The sequence below is a fragment of the Cervus canadensis genome, chromosome 1, assembly GCF_019320065.1.
Source record: "Cervus canadensis isolate Bull #8, Minnesota chromosome 1, ASM1932006v1, whole genome shotgun sequence".
In the NCBI taxonomy this organism is placed as follows: domain Eukaryota; kingdom Metazoa; phylum Chordata; class Mammalia; order Artiodactyla; family Cervidae; genus Cervus; species Cervus canadensis.
Window position 1 is genome coordinate 94,511,216 of NC_057386.1, and position 16,925 is coordinate 94,528,140.

Genomic DNA, 16,925 nt, shown 5'->3' on the forward strand with positions numbered 1-16,925 from the left:
ATACTACGCAGTGCTACTGGAACATATCTGCAAAATGTAGTGTTGAAAGAGAAAAACTAAGACACAACATGAGATACCTGGCCTATGATTGTTAATATAAATAAAGCATGCTAACCAAAGAAAACAGAACAAAACTCTATCCTTTACCTTACCCTTGCATACCCAAGAACACACACAATAAATTTCAGAATTTATGTTATAACTCCTTAGTCTGTTAAAAAATAGTTATTCATGCAGCTTTAGTCTTGTCTGAAGAAAACACAAAAAGTAATGGGAAAATAATTATACAACTACTAACATTAATCATATCTGTGTAACTTTTACTCTATGATTTCTTAGTTCCATTAGTTTAACAAAATACTATGGACCAAGTGGCTTAAACAAAAGTTTATTCCTCATTCTTAAGAGGCTGGAAAGTCAGAGACCAGGGTGTCAGCCTGCTCGGCTTATCCCTTGTTTGCAGACCAGCATCTCCTTGCAGTGTCCTCCCATGGCAGAGAGAGAAAGAGAGAAACTTTCATGTCTCTTCTTATAATGGCACTATTCCCATGACCTCATTTCCTCCTAAAGTCTTGACATCCAAATAGAAGCACATTGGGAATTAGGGCTTCAACATATGAATTTTGAGGGGCAACACAAAGTACAGTAGTGGAGGAGGCACAGAATACATGCTCCATTCCAAAAGGGAGAAATAAGAGAGAAAGAAATAATGATGAGTCCCATGCAAGTCTGATACACAGCATGGTGAACTCCATGAAATTTTGGTCTCAAGATATACTCTTTAGCTTGACAGTGTGCCTTCCAGACCCACTGGAATGGCCGTTCTGCCTCTGCAGCTCTGAGAGTGAAGGATTGTACGTCCAGGGCTTTGGATGGTCCTCCCCAGTTTCCAATGATATTTCCTCACTACCATCTGAGACCTCATCAGAATGACCTTTACTATCCATATTTCCACATTCTCTCGTGGTTTCTGTTGTATTCTCTAAGAAGACAGAGGCTTTCTCTCCTTTTTTTATTCCTGGGCTTTCATGAGAGTTACCTTTAACAACCCTTTCATAGCAATATTGACTTTTTCTCACATGAACTCAAAACTCCCCCAGCCTCTAGCCATGACTCAGCTTTAAAGTTGCTGTCAGACTTTTATAATAGCATCTCCACTTCTGGTACCAATGTCTGTCTTAGTCAGTTAAAGTGCTTTAAGAAAATACCAGAACCTGGATAGCTTTAACAACAGAAATTTATTTGTCACCATTCTGAGGCTGGAAAGTCAGAGGCCATGTATCAGCCTAGCTGGGTTTTTCCTAGTTTGCAGACCACTATCATCTTGTTGCATCCTCACACAGCAGAGAGAAAGAGGGAGATCATTCTCTTATGTCTCTCATAAGGGTATTGTCTCATTCATCTGTGCTCCACCCTCACAATATAATTCTTTCCAAAAGTCACTTCTCCAAATGCCATCACATGAAAAATTAGAGCTTCAATATATGAATTTGGAGGGAAGTGAGTGTATAGGACACATACATTCAGTACATGGCAGTTACTAAAAATATTTTAATAGTAACTAAAAGTTAGAGACATTTTCCACACCTTTACCAGAAGAAAATGTTATGCAAAGAAGCATTCATTTCAGGCAAAAAGTCAAGAATATTCCTTTTCCCAACTTGCAAATGTACATATTTATTTCGTATCAATTGTCAAAAGATCTCAATTAGAGATCTATGTATGTTACAATCCTCACTCCAGGCAGTTCTGTTCATTCACTTGATGGGTTTTTTCAGCCTCTTCGGCCAAGATAATCTGTGCTGCTGTTTTGTAAGAACTCTTCTTTTCACCTCCTTTCTCTGTCCCAGGGGTCTGGGTAATGTGACTGCTGGTTTTTCTGGCCAGTAAGAAGCCGGGATGGAGGTTGCATGCAGAAGATAGGGCAAGAGCGTGTTATGTCTCCCCATACACCCTGCCCTTAGCACCTTGTCTGCTGATTTCTTGAAGAACATCTGTTTCCTACGATGGAAAGTCCCAGCTCCTCACAAAACATACCTCTCCACATAGCTCCTTCCTTCCAGGACACAGCAGTGACAATAACTTTACTGTTGCTCACCACACACTATTGCACTAACCCGTGTAGCCAATTTGCATTGCTTTGTAAACCCCTTTGATTTATTCTAATTAGAGTTTGTTCTTTTCCTTTTGGGATCCAGACTGATATACGCTCTCTCTTTAAGTGAAAGACGAGCATAACAAAAATGCAAGCTAATAACTGTTACAGGGATGTAGCTACACCCATGTTTTCTTTGCAGCATTTCCCTGAATACACTTTGCAAGTTAAAGCCCACAATTAAAAGCATCCCACCGCTTGAGCTTAAGGATAATTACGTTAAGGAGAGAAACCATTTATTTCCTCTCCCTTTTCTTCCTAAGGTTTTATAAAGCGTGCTGCACATAGTAGGTTGTGAATAATTACTGTTTGTGATCACATAGTCTCCAGATCCCAAAACATGCCAAACATGGTTCCTCATGGAACTTTTTTTTTTTTTCCCACTTCCTTTTCTGTCTTACAGGTATACAGTAGACATTTTGGCAATATTTTTAGTTGATTAGAAAGATTTTAATTTGTTTTTTGCCTTTGTTTTATCTACTTTTTCCAGTATCCACTCTATGCTTAAAAATTATTTCTCACTCTGCTAATTACTAACTCTACTTCTGATATATCACCTCTGATCCATTTACTAACTTTTGCATGAAACACATTCTAATCAGAAGAACAGGCAAAGTCAGGGAGGTTGCTTTTTTCAGATTTTCATGTTTTTTTCCAAAATCAAACTGGGGAGAGTAACCAGTCTTTAAAAATGCCATATTAAGGCATAGTTGTCATGTTTTCCCCTAAGCTCTTAAACTCTTCAAAATATGGTGGATTATTTCGATATTCGAACTATGGTCTGTAGTCCATGTGGTGTGCACAGAATTCTTAATAAATATGATTTTTTTTTTCTGTATGCCCTGGTTACTCACTAGAAGTTATGGGCCTTCAGATGATGTGTTAATTCTGTCAAGAAATTAGACATTCTCAATATAGTGAAATTAAATTATATATTTACATGTCAGTTTTTTCTAGAAGAATCAAATTCTTGACACCACAGAAAAATAAGATATGAGAGAAGCAAGACAATACTAGATTTCATATTCATAAATACATTTTACTTCTTTTTAAGAAAAAAAAAATGAAAGTAAGAGAGAGGTGATGTACCTAAAATCTTTAATACAGAATTTCTAAAATATGCTTATAAAAGTCAGGCAAGAGGGCATCCTGGTGTTCATTTTACAGCTTTTCAACCAGTGTGTTGAAAACAGAAAACATCAAAGTATTATCATTTGTCAAACACATCTAAGCTTTAGGATAATTCAGAGACTGTCCTTGCTCTTGTTATAAATCTCTACTGAATGTGTCAGTTCTATTTCTCTATGCTTCCCCTCTTCCCAATGCAACTATGACCACTGTTTATGAACAGGTATAGTTTCTTGAGCTATTTATGTGAAGTTCAGATTAAAACTAAATCCTCTGGTACTTGAGTAGCAACAACATTCAATCTTTTCTTACAAGGGTCAGTCTGGGATAATAGAAAACAACTAAATATAAAAGAATTCATAAACTAGTGAATGATGGCTCATGTCAGATTTATAGTGTGTGTCCATGAAAACTCTGTGCTAACTCTAACACAATGGAGGATGCTATTTCAACAGCACATCGTGTATGTGGAGCTATATATTAATTACAAGGAGTGTGTATGTTAGTCACTTAGTCATGTCGGGCTCTTTGTGACCCTGTGGACTCTAGCCCTCCAGGCTCCCCTATCCATTGGATTCTCCAGGCAAGAATATGAAGTGGGTAGCCTTTCCCTTCTCCAGGGTATCTTCCCAACCCAGGGATTGAACCTGGATCTCCCACATTGCAGGCAGATTCTTTACCATCTGAGCCACCAGGGTAAGCCCATTACAAGGAGAGGAACTTTTAGTTCCTTATCTGTTAAACATTTCTTACCTTCCAATTGGAAAAGCAAGATACGTTATCATCCAATTAGAAAAACAAGATATTACTAATCCTGCATTTTATTAAGTACTCATTATTTACTTGATCATACATTTTCTATACAGTTCAAACAATATAGTTTCTAAAATTGAGACATCAGAAAAGATTGGGGAAATGATTTTATTTATATGTGGATTGCAGCATTTTTTAAAAAAACTAATAGGGTGTAGTATCTGGCTAAATAAAACCTCAAATACACTCAATCTCCACTTACTGCTCCCCATTTACATCCACTGATATACATAGAAAGATTGTTTTAAAGTATGTGGAGGTGCAGATGACAAGGTTTGAGGAAGGAGATCATATAGCAAAGGGGAGGGTAAATCAGAAAGATTTCCCACAGGAAAAAATCATGGTTCAAAAAGGTATTAATATGTACACCCCAAAGCCATTGCAGCACTATTTATAATAGCCTTGATATGGAGGTAACCTAAATGTCCATCAACAGAAGTGAAAGTGAAGTCGCTCAGCCAGGTCTGACTCTTTGTGACCCCATGGACTGTAGCCTGCCAGGCTGCTCCATCCACGGGATTTTTCCAGGCAAGAATTCTGGAGTGGGTTGCCATTTCCTTCTCCAGGGGATCTTCCTGACCCAGGGATCAAACTGGGGTCTCCCGCATTGCGGGCAGACTCTTTACCATCTGAGTCACCAGGGAATCCCTGTCCATCAACAAAGGAGTGGGTAAAGAAGATGTGCTATAATATATACAATAAAATATTACTCAGTCATAAAAAGAACAAACTTTTGGACCTAAAGATTAGGCTACGGAATGAAGTAAGTTGGACACATAAAGATACATATGACATGACATTGCTTATATGTGGAATCTAAAATAAATAAATAAATAAAGGTGTACAAGTGAACTTATTTACAAAACAAATAGACACAGATGTAAAATGCAAACTAATGGTTACCAGGGGGGAAAAGGGGAGGAGGGATAAATTTGGAGATTGGGGCTGACATATACATACTGCTATATATAAAGTGAATAACTCATAAGAACCTGGTGTATAGCACAGAGAGCTCTACTCAAAACTCTGTAATGAACTACATGGGAAAAACAACTCTTAAAAAGTGGCTATATGTATAATTGATTAATTTTGCTCTACAGAAGAAACTAGCACAACATTGGAGATCAATTATACTCCAATATTTTTTTTTTTTTTAATAAAGAAAAGTCTCCAGCTTCTAAGATGGAGACTGGTCCTTAGTGACCAGAAATCAGCTTTAATATTAGAAGTCAGCTTTAAACAGAACTGTCCAGGTGGGAATCTGCATGGACTCTGGTAAAAGGCAATCCTAAATTAAAACTCAGGAGGTAAAATAATTGTTTTAATGCAAATCTTTGGAGTAACTTTTACTCTAAGCTTTGGAGTATCATTGCTCTTGGGACTGACCATATGGCAAATTAATACAAGTCATTAGTTGCAATTATGAGATTCCTTCAGGAGCATCTGAGGTGATGGATTTGAAAGCTGAACAGGAGCAGAATAACATTGCAGATGCTGTAGAGTGAGTGACTTGAAAACTGCTTTGTGAGATTCTATGTGATCAGACTCATTTGGGGACTGTCTAGCGAAAGACGTGGGGAAATCATTCATTATTCAAATGCAAGACCTATATCTTGGTCTTGTAGGATCTGGAGGTCTTTGTGCAGTTGCTCTTTATTAGGGTTCTTGATGTTTCAATCATGTTTCTCTCTAAGTATCTGTTCTTTTCCTCTCTCTGCCAAATCACTTCCTCTGCAAGGCTCCTGAATTGTCATGACATAAACTATGACTGCAACTCTCCGTCTTCTTAGAGATCCAGGTCCTAAAGTCAGCCACAAAATTTTCTGGTATTTTTAGTGAAAGTCCTTGAGTAAGACAGATATGAATTTCAAACCCCATTATCTGTGCAGAGTTCAAAGTCACCTATATTCCATTGCCACCTGCTCCACCCCCTCCCTAAGAACTGAAATAGAAACTCTAAAAGATGGTTGAGTGAGCTAGGCTGCCCTTGTTCCTGATCAAGTGAACTATCTGGTGATTGGGTGAGGTGTGGACTGGGCATAAATCCTGTTGATACAAGTGACGGCAAGAAGAAAAATATGAATTTCTATTATTAAAGTGATCTCTGTTGAATTAAAAAATGGAGAAACCTCGTCATATTTGGATAACAGTGCATGCTTATTTTTAACATTGTGGGAATACTGGCTATATAGAAAAAACTGACATTTGTTCTTGTTTTTCCACCTATGGAAAATCTATTCTAAAAATCTATTATACCATAAGAAATATTATATTTGATTCCAAAGGGAAAATTATGCTACTGAAAGGTTACGGTTGCAAGCCGTGTGCTACACCAGGATTCGTGAGCTCAAGAAGAGAGGATTTCCATCTCGGGCCAGAGACAAGTCTTGACTACCCAGAGCTTTGGTGCAGCCAAGTTTTATTAAAGTATAGCAGAGGTACAGAAAGCTTTTGACACAGACATCAAAGGGGACAGAAAGAGGGCCTGCTTGCTAGTTTTTAGCAAGGTGTTTTATGCCTGTTAGTGAGCTGCTGATCAGATAAGAGAGACACCTCCAGGCTGAGGGAGTTTCACCAGGCCCCGCCCCCACAGTATGCGTTTCTGAGATAGAATGGCACACGGCGTAGCATCCCAGGCCATAAGACAATTGACATGAATATTGGTTTCTTGAGCCATTCTAAAAGGAGCCTCTGGATGAAAGTGAAAGAGGAGAGTGAAAAAGTTGGCTTAAAACTCAACATTCAGAAAACTAAGATCATGGCATCCAGTCCCATCACTTCATGGCAAATAGATGGGGAAACAGTGGAAACAGTGGCTGACTTTCTTTTTTGGGGCTCCAAAAACACTGCAGATGGTGATTGCAGCCATGAAATTAAAAGACGCTTGCTCCTTGAAAGAAAAGCTATGGCCAATCTAGACAGCATATTAAAAAACAGAGACATTACTTTGCCAACAAAAGTCCATCTAGTCAAAGCTATGGTTTTTCCAGTAGTCATGTATGGATGTGAGAGTTGGACTATAAAGAAAACTGAACACTGGAAAATTGATGCTTTAGAACTGTGGTGTTAAAGAAGACTGAGAGTCCCTTGGACTGCAAGGAGACCCAACCAGTCCATCCTAAAGGAAATCAGTCCTGAATATTCATTGGAAGGACTGATGCTGAAACTGAAATTCCAATACTTTGGCCACCTGATGGGAAGAACTGACTCATTTGAAAAGACCCTGATGCTGGGAAAGATTGAAGGTGGGAGGAGAAGGGGATGACAGAGGATGAGATGGTTGGATGGCATCACCGACTTGATGGACATGAGTTTGAGTAAGCTCTGAGAGTTGGTGATGGACAGGGAGGCCTGGCATGCTGCAGTCCATGGGGTAGCAAAGAGTCTGACACGACTGAGTGACTGAACTGAACTGAACTGAGCCATCGTCAGCCCAAGGTTTGAGAAAAGAAAAATATGTTAGGTGGTACTGATTTGAAGAAAGGCAACTTTGAAAGCAAATACATAGTTTCATTAACATAGCTTAAGAAAAACATTTCCATAAGAAAAACATACATCAGTTAGTTCAAGGTTTGAGAAAAGTTAAGCTGGGGGGGAACCAGGTGTCCTCAACAGAAAAGGGAAAAAAATCTACCCCTTGAGGTTTATTTCCTCCTATCTCTTGGGGACCTCTGGCCTCCCTACTGAGACTGTTAACACCCTTATTACTTAAGATATAAAACATGGACAAACTCTATTTCTTGAAAATGTACTATTTTCCTGGTAATAAACATACATTTATTCTCATTCTCAAAACGAGTTACTTTTATTATCTTTCTGCTGATGAGAAAATTGAAACTTGTGGAAGTCAAGGGCTTTATGTAAGGTCACATATCTATTATGTTGAAAAACTGGGTCATGAAACTAAATCAGCCCAGATTGAAAATTTTTACTTCATCCAAAACAACAAGTTCTCTGAACATGAATCACCTCAAAACCTCACTTTAAAGCATAAAAGCAGTAATTAAAGTTTAATCTTTTTATAAACTTTATAATGAACTAAATTGATTAAACACTCAGAAAAATAAAATAATTTGAGAAAGAAGAAAAGAGTCTCACTCTCTTCAACAAATCTGACATCAAATCCACACAACACCGTGCTGAGAGGTCCAACTTTCCTAGTTGCTGTATTTCCCTAGTAAGCAAAGTGATCACAAGAATAAGTTTTAACTCTCTCATTTCTCATAGTCTGCAACTTCCTATAGACATTCTGACAAATATTAGACAAACTATTAGGTCTAGTACTATGCAAAATTTTATGATACTAAGCAGACATGACAGTTGAGAGCCTTGTAAATAATAATCACAGACTAATGAACAGTGGGAGACTTCAGAATATCAATCTGTAGTAGGGGGAAATTTTGAATTAGAGACACTACTTCCTGCCCAATAAATCAGTAGTGAAAAATTGAAGGCTTTCTCAATGCATCTGCTTATGCAGCTAGATCTGTAGTCCTGAAGGAGCATACAACGTGGATGCCAAAAGGAATGTAATTTTATCACCCTACAAGGGGCTTTTGCATTTTTAACTGAACCATTTTTTAAAATTTTAATTACCTCCAAAAGAGGCTGGATTGTATCACAGAAAACTTGAGTTCATCCTTCAGTATCAGAGTGAAACTAGTTCAAGGTAGTTAGAACTTGTCTCGTCCTTCCTCTTTAGCATTCAAATAACATTGCCCAAAGGGAACAGAAGACACAAGGTTAAGAGAACTGAAATGCCAAGTTTTGATTGGTTTATGGCTTTTATTAAATGTGCAAATTACTGCTTTTGCCTCTGAGCACATGCATCATATATAACAGAAAAGAGATAATATCTTCCATAATAATTAACAAATTCATAAATGATGCCAGACACAGGTATACATCTTCATACTTACATATCCTTTATCACTGTTAATGAATGGGAACACACTTCTTTTCAATAACCCAAGTCCATTATTTATTAAAACAAGTATAAGCCAGCCAAATTATTTATATTTAAAATTTTATGGTATTTTTGAGGCTGATAACACAAAAATAATTGGACTTGGTTTTTATTTTTGAGAGCTTTTAAATTATTTAGCACTCAGGTAGTATTTAGGTAGCAGAGACACCACTTTGCCCACAAATTCTGTATATTCAAAGCCATGGTTTTTCCAGTAGTCATGTACGGATCCGAGAGTTGTCCATAAAGAAGGCTGAGCACTGAAGAATTGCTTCTTTCAAACTGGCGCTGGAGAAGACTCTTGAGAGTCCTTTGCACTACAAGGAGTCAAACCAATCAATCCTAAATGAAATAAATATTCCCTGAATATTCATTTGAAGGACTGATGCTAAAGCTCAAATACTTTGGCCACCTGAGGCAAAGAACTAACTCACTGAACAAAACCCTGATGCTGGGAAAAATTGAAGGCAAAAGGAAAAGTGGGTGATAGAGGATACGATGATTAGATAGCATCACAAGTTCAAAGGACATGAGTTTGAGCAAACTCTTGGAGATAGTGGGGGACAGAGGAGACTGGTGTGCTCCTCCATGGGGTTGTAAAGAGTTGGACTGAACAACAACAAAGTACTTAAAACCTACACCAGTGATTCATTTTTTGATGGGAACATTTGGAAGTGATTGCTAACATCATAAAGGTGTCTTCATACCATTGTAATCAAAACTGAAATTGTATCCTGACTAGGTATAGTATAAACTTTGCTTACTGAAAGAAAACTGACCCAGTTATTACTGACACAAGACAAGATAAAGATCCAGGAAATTAATAAGAAGTTGTGCATGTCATTCTGAAACATTCTACACATATTATTTTCAAAATGATTACTTTATTCCAGTTCAAGTATATATAGAAAAAGTAATAGTTACTAAGTAATAATACTTCAGAATATCATAATTAAGCATTAATCACTTAATGTCAGTTGTTTAATCTGTTAAAATTTCTAGACTCCTTGGAAGCAGGGTGAGTTATGTTCACCTCCAGTATACTCCCAATTTATTGGGATGATTCTATTTAGTAATCATTCAATAAATGTTTAAGAAATCTTTTTAAAGGAGTAGTTATACATGGTAGCTCTTCTTTTGTATAGAAAAAGCCTTGCTCTCTCCAAAGGCAACAAATAGTCTCTCACAAATCTTCAAATATATCTAAAATTATTGCATAGTTTCCTAACTCTATGAAATGTAGTAACATAGAAGCAATGTCGGGAAAGAGCACATTAGCCAAGATGGCATGGTCAGGCTCTCTCACCCTTGCTTTTGTCTCACGTTTTATAAATAATGATTATATCACAGCTGAGATCACTTACAGCACTGCACATGCACCTCACCAGGTACTCATGTGGACACGGGCTACTTGTGATATGAGTTCCACCTCATATCACATATGGCATGTGGCATACTGCCACATCGTGGCTGTACCCCTTGGGTCAATAACAGAGGAGAGAATACAGTGTTTCTGCTGCTATGGCTGCTGCTCCAGCCAGGAGAGAATAAGGAGTCTGCAGTTCCTATGATTTCTTGCATTTTCTTCTAGCCTCTTAGCTCGCCCCTTGCCTACCATGGGTTCAGCGAACACTGAGTGCAGTGAACAGCCAGACAACTGGCCTCATTCATGAACAGGATCAGCGATACTAGCAGTTACAGTCTTATGTCTATTTTAGTAAAATATTTGTGCTTATACACTCCATGACTTCCATCATGATGGCTGATTTTTTAAAGAACATTTATCTTGTTTTATTCTATGATGTTAAAGGCCTGTGTTTATTCAAATTTTGAGCTTGTCACATGCTTATATTTGAAATTTTAACGTGCTATTATCCTGAATGTACCATACTTCTATACTATGTGTGTGGGTCGCAATTTTTTTTACAAACATTAAGAATTTGCTAAATTCAGAATTAGCAAATGGAAAATGAATTTCCTAGGTGGCAAGTTAAAATGGGCCATTCTTAGAGTTTGTTTTGTTTTAAATTGTTGCTATAGTTTTGTCTCTAAGTAGTGTCTAACTCTTTTTGCAACCCATGAACTGTAGCCTACCAGGCTCCTCTGTCCACGGGATTTCTCAGGCAAGAATACTAGAGTGGAGATGCCATTCCCTTCTCCAGGGGATCTTCCCGACCCAGGGATTGAACCTGCATCTCCTGCTTTACCTCTGAACCACATGAGAAGCCTTTTGTTTCAATACTCACAGTAAAGTTATCTTAATCTTATTTTTTCATTTAGGAGCAAAGTCAGTTAACAATACATCTCTCATCTTTATTTTTAAGGAAATTTTGGAAATATTAGAAGGTGCTTTAATCAATATTATTAAAAATAAAATAAAATAAAAGTCCCTTACAATTCTGTTGGCCTATATGCATTTTGGGTGTAACTTTGTAAAGTAGTTTCTATCTCATTTTATCTTATTTTTGCTAGGAAGTCACCCATGTTATAGGTAAGGGTTTCCAAATATATTTACCCCCAACAAGCAAAACCCCACAAAACTGACTTCTCCATTTCACAGGGACTTCTGATCATCTACAGCTAGCATTCAGGACAAAAATCATTGAAATAATCAAAGAGATCACCAAAACATATTTTAAAATATATTTATTTTTAAATTAAATTTAATAGAAAAATGCCATAAATATCCAAAGTTTATCATTATTCAACATAAAATGATCAATACAACACAGGTGTATCATTAATAAGTATAACAGTATTAGCATGGCAAGAATGAAACTTTAACTTGGATTTAGAACATAATAAAATAAATGTTAAAATCATAAAAGTAGTTAAGGTGATCCTAAAATGCAATAAATAGAGTCTAATAGTTCCATACTCCTCAAATTTATTAAGGTGAGACAGCTTAAAATGAGAAAAATATGAATACTTATCTAAACAGTGATGAGTATCAAATTTATTTGATGATCACAAGCAATATAAGAAGTCAATGAAGTGAGTGGAAAAGATGTATATTCAAGGTTTTCATTCTTTCTGGTTTTCCTAGACATTAACTAAGTTGATTCAATATCAGTGGTTTTTTTTTTTTTTTTATTAGTTGGAGGCTAATTACTTCACAACATTTCAGTGGGTTTTGTCATACATTGATATGAATCAGCCATAGATTTACACGTATTCCCCATCCCGATCCCCCCTCCCACCTCCCTCTCCACCCGATTCCTCTGGGTCTTCCCAGTGCACCAGGCCCGAGCACTTGTCTCATGCATCCCACCTGGGCTGGTGATCTGTTTCACCATAGATAGTATACATGCTGTTCTTTTGAAATATCCCACCCTCACATTCTCCCACAGAGTTCAAAAGTCTGTTCTGTATTTCTGTGGGTTTTGAAGCATGCAAAATATGTTTACTTTTTGGCCCTTGATGATAAAAGTAAAACGCGTTGTTCCAGTTAACTAGATACATCGCTTTAAATTATTTTGCTTTCTATAGCATGAGTTATAATTGTTTGGCTGTAACAAAAGGACAACCTAAGGAAGGAGGAGGACAGTGGGATTTAAAGTGGACTTTAACAAGATTCAGCCACCAGTTCCTGCCCAGCCTGACAACTAATGCCCCGGCTCTGAGCCCCCTTTCCACCTGCCCAGAGTGCATTTCCTTCACCCCTTTGGAGCTTCCTGTCTAACTTTGATTTTCATTTTTTGCAGGTTTGGATTTATTCTTCATAAAGATGAAGCTGCACTACAAAAGATTGACCTTGAAACCATGTCATACATCAAGACTATTAATCTGAAGGACTACCAGTGCATCCCGCAGTCACTAGCATACACACACTTGGGAGGATACTACTTCGTTGGCTGCAAACCCGACAGCACTGGGGCGGCTCCCCCACAGCTCTTGGTGGACGGTGTCACCGACTCGGTCATTGGGTTCAACAGTGACGTGACGGGCACTCCATACGTCTCCCCAGATGGACACTATCTTGTCACCATCAGTGACGTGAAAGGTCTTGTGAGGGTCCAGTACATCACCATCAGAGGAGAGATACAGGAGGCTTTTGATATTCACACTAATCTGCACATATCTGACCTGGCCTTTCAGCCATCCTTTACGGAAGCCCATCAGTACAACATTTATGGTAGTTCAAGCACACAGACAGATGTGCTCTTTGTGGAGCTTGCTTCTGGGAAGGTTAAGATGATCAAAAGCCTTAAGGAACCACTCAAGGCAGAAGAATGGCCTTGGAACCTGAAGAACAGGCAAATCCAGGACAGTGGCTTGTTTGGTCAATACCTGATGACTCCTTCCAAGGACTCTCTCTTTATACTCGATGGACGACTCAATAAGTTAAACTGTGAGATCACTGAAGTTGAGAAGGGAAACACAGTCATCTGGGTTGGAGAAGCCTAGGAGCCCTGTTAAATAATTATTAAATCAAGAGTTTTCCAATACACTGCACTAATCCATTATTTAAATTTACCAGTTTAACTTTCTAAGTTTGTATCCTAGCCAAACATCAGTTAATTGGGTGGCCCAAATAAAATAGTTGTTTTTTTTTTTTTAAACAAAGACATAAACAATTAGTAACATTGGTTGATTAGAAATAGTTAACACAATATTTAATGAGAAACTACTTCAATTATAAGAACCAAATCTACAGTTATGTTTTTTGCCAATAGAATAGGAATTTAAATAATTAAAAATAACTGCAGGGAATTTCCAATGATTCTAAACACCATTTCATCTTGAGGGTAATTGATCTATTTTTTTTTTTTTCTGTCCTTTTGGTATGCTTAAACCAGAAATAAAAGATGTTGTGGAATCTTAAAATTCTTAATTCAAAATATTCTGTCCCATCCATTGTTTATAATCTTTCGTGCCTTGAAGGGAATGTCACAAGAGGAAAAGGAAGGCTAAAAGCTGCATACTGACCACCCTCATCACTATAAATTTCTTATCATTTAAAAAAAGCTGAACATCTTTTGCACCAAACCCAGCCTTCAGTCATTTTGTCTAACCCTCAATGAATATAATTTGAAGACACAAATTGGCCTTAGGCTGTACACAGGTGACAAACTCTATTTGACACTCACTGTATAATCTGCAGCATGCTATGGAAAATGGGGAGGAAGGGAGGAAAATAATTATGGTAATATGTTTGCAGTGTATTCTTAACTCATTTTGCTTTCAATCACAAGAGTGCATTATATTTTTAATGCAAGTTTATCTGGGATGTCAACTGCTTACAAATATCTCTTATTAGTGGAATATAACTTTTTTTTTTTTTTTAATGTAGTCCAGTGTTGCATTAGCAGGAACTTTTATTTCCACAATAGAAGCATTATTTGTGTCTGCTTAGAGTAAACCACATTTAGGGAAATTAACAACAGAGAGAAAAAAAACTGGCTAGAGAACGGATGAGCATTAGCGGTTTAGGACAATTAGTAACAGAAATTGGGAATTAGGGGGTAGCACCACAGTGGTGAGAAAAGATGTACTTCTCCATCGCCTTTGCTATTTAAATATAATCCAACAAAGGACTTCATTCCTTAATAACTTTCCCAAATGACTTCTGCTTAACTCCTATATAATCCTTAAACAACTGTCTCACTGTGTGTCGAAGTTCGAAACCTAACTAATCCTCTTATTTGAGACGCTACATAGAAGTGAAAATCATTGCTTTCATGTTTCAGGGCAAAGAAAGGCCAGTAGAAGTGCATTAAAACTAGTGACTTGGTTTATTGAAATAAGCAGATTATTACCCAGGCTTAAAGTAAAAGCTTACATTGTTTGGAGAATCTTTTTACTTATTATATTTTTGTTTTATTGTCGCTTAAAATGCTAATGTACTGTTGAAATGACCTCCATTTCCTGAAGGTAATCCAATAAGGTCTTTTTTAAATACAAATTTTACTCAAGTTTAATTGTGTAAAACTGCTTAGAAACCTGAAATTTTATAGTGTGTACTATCTTATGTATATATAGCATCCTGAGCTATGTGATAACAGTAGATTTCTTCTTAGCTTAAGGAAACATTATGGGAGTCAGATTTAACGAACAACAGAAGTTAGCTTATGTTTCTACTTACCTGCTTTCCTTTTTAGCAATTTTCTTCTTTGTGAACATGAACCACATAAACTGGCTGTGACCTAATGATTTAATCCAAATCTGTCTCATACATCCTTCTTTGGTAGCTTACACCATGTGGCTGCTTTGTCTGTAGACACTGCTTGATAAAAGAGAATAAACTTCTTACATTTTAACCCTTGAGAGTTCAGTCAGTGTTTTAATGTGAATGCCCGTGTCTGTTTTGTTTTTCCTCCCAGTGCTTCAAACACAGGCGTGATATCCCCATTGTTTTGAAAGTGATGGGATGGGGTAGAGGGCAGGTAAAGGGAGACCAATCAAGGAAAGACAATTTAGCTTCATTATATCAATTCTAAGTTGCTCTGTCCCTTCATATTCATATGTAAAGCAAGATGTTTATCCTTTTAAGATGTCTATTTCTTTAGAATACCTTCTTGTATATTAAAGGAATGAATGAATATCAGAATGGAACATAAACACAGATTCAAATCCCTTTCCCCCCACATTCTTACACTATTAACCAAACAAATACTGAGCGCCTGTTTTTAACAGTGTAATGTTTAAAATATTGACATTTGTGATACTTTAAAAAAATAAGAAAATGCAATATTATGTTTTCTAAGATAGATATTTCTTTCTTCAGTGGTGGAGAGATAAAGTAAGAGCTGGCATACAGGGCATCATCACTGCTCTACACACATCTTGATAAAAGTGTACTGAAAATCATGATCTCATCAATAACTGGGTATGTGTGAAAACTGAGCATTAAGAAAAACTAGAATGAAATGATGTCACTGTTCTCTAAAAAGATTAGATTTTTAACAGACAGGATAAAACAGCAACAAGGTAGCCAAAAAAATGACATAATTTTGCTGAAAATTATCTGGTAATAATGGTGTGATAACCATAAAAGGCAAGAAATAAGAAAAGGTATGAAACCAAGAATGGAAGTAGAACATGAAGAGGTCTTTGAAAAAAATTGACTAGACAAAGTTAATATTTATGTAAAGAAGGTGGTAATTCATGAAAAATGGATTATGATCAGATTTTGGAGGGAGGGAAATGAAGAATAGGGCTTCCCAGGTGGCTCTGTAAGTATAGAATCTGCCTGTAGTGCAGAAGACACAGGAACCCACAGTTTCAATTTCTGGGTTGGGAAGATCCCCTGTGGAAGGGCATGGCAACCTATTCCAGTATTCTTGCCTGGAGAATCCCACGGACAGAGGTCGCAGAGTCAGACATGACTGAAGCAACTGAGCGTGAAGTGAAGAATGAAAAAAATGGAAAGAGTTTAGACTCAATCCAGAGAGTAGGAACTCAAGACTAATTTTTAAAAAGAGAAAGAACAGCAAAAACAATTTCAACATTTTTTTCTAATATAATATATATAACATAATAATAAAATAATATAATGAAGATTTGAATGGAAATTAGACAAACTGGTATCAGTTGGGAGGCTACTGCAAAAAATGGATGGTTATGATCTATAATGTATGACAAGTTGAAACTCAACATTAAAATTCAATATTCAAAAAACTAAGATCTTGGCATCTGGTCCCATCACTTCATGGCAAATAGACGGGGAAACAATGGAAACGGTGACAGACTTTATTTTCTTGGGCTCCAAAATCACTGCAGATGGTGACTGCAGCCATGAAATTAAAAGACGCGTGCTCCTTGGAAGAAAAGCTGTGACAAACCTAGACAGCTTATTAAAAAGCAGAGACATTACTTTGCCTACAGAAGTCAATCTAAGGAAAGCTATGGTTTTTCCAGTAG

The 16,925-nt window shown here is 37.1% G+C and overlaps 1 protein-coding gene across 4 annotated transcripts in view; it reads left to right on the top strand.

The window, feature by feature from the left end:
* Window positions 1-15,322, top strand: part of FSTL5 (follistatin like 5) — an 851,448-nt gene extending 836,126 nt beyond the window's left edge. For all 4 annotated transcript variants that reach the window (XM_043487302.1, XM_043487320.1, XM_043487311.1 and 1 more), the window contains one exon: window positions 12,767-15,322. In XM_043487302.1, coding sequence (XP_043343237.1) covers window positions 12,767-13,469 — 703 coding nt within the window. In that variant the 3' untranslated portion in view covers window positions 13,470-15,322. The remainder of the gene's footprint in view (window positions 1-12,766) is intronic.
* The last annotated feature ends 1,603 nt before the right edge of the window (window positions 15,323-16,925 follow it).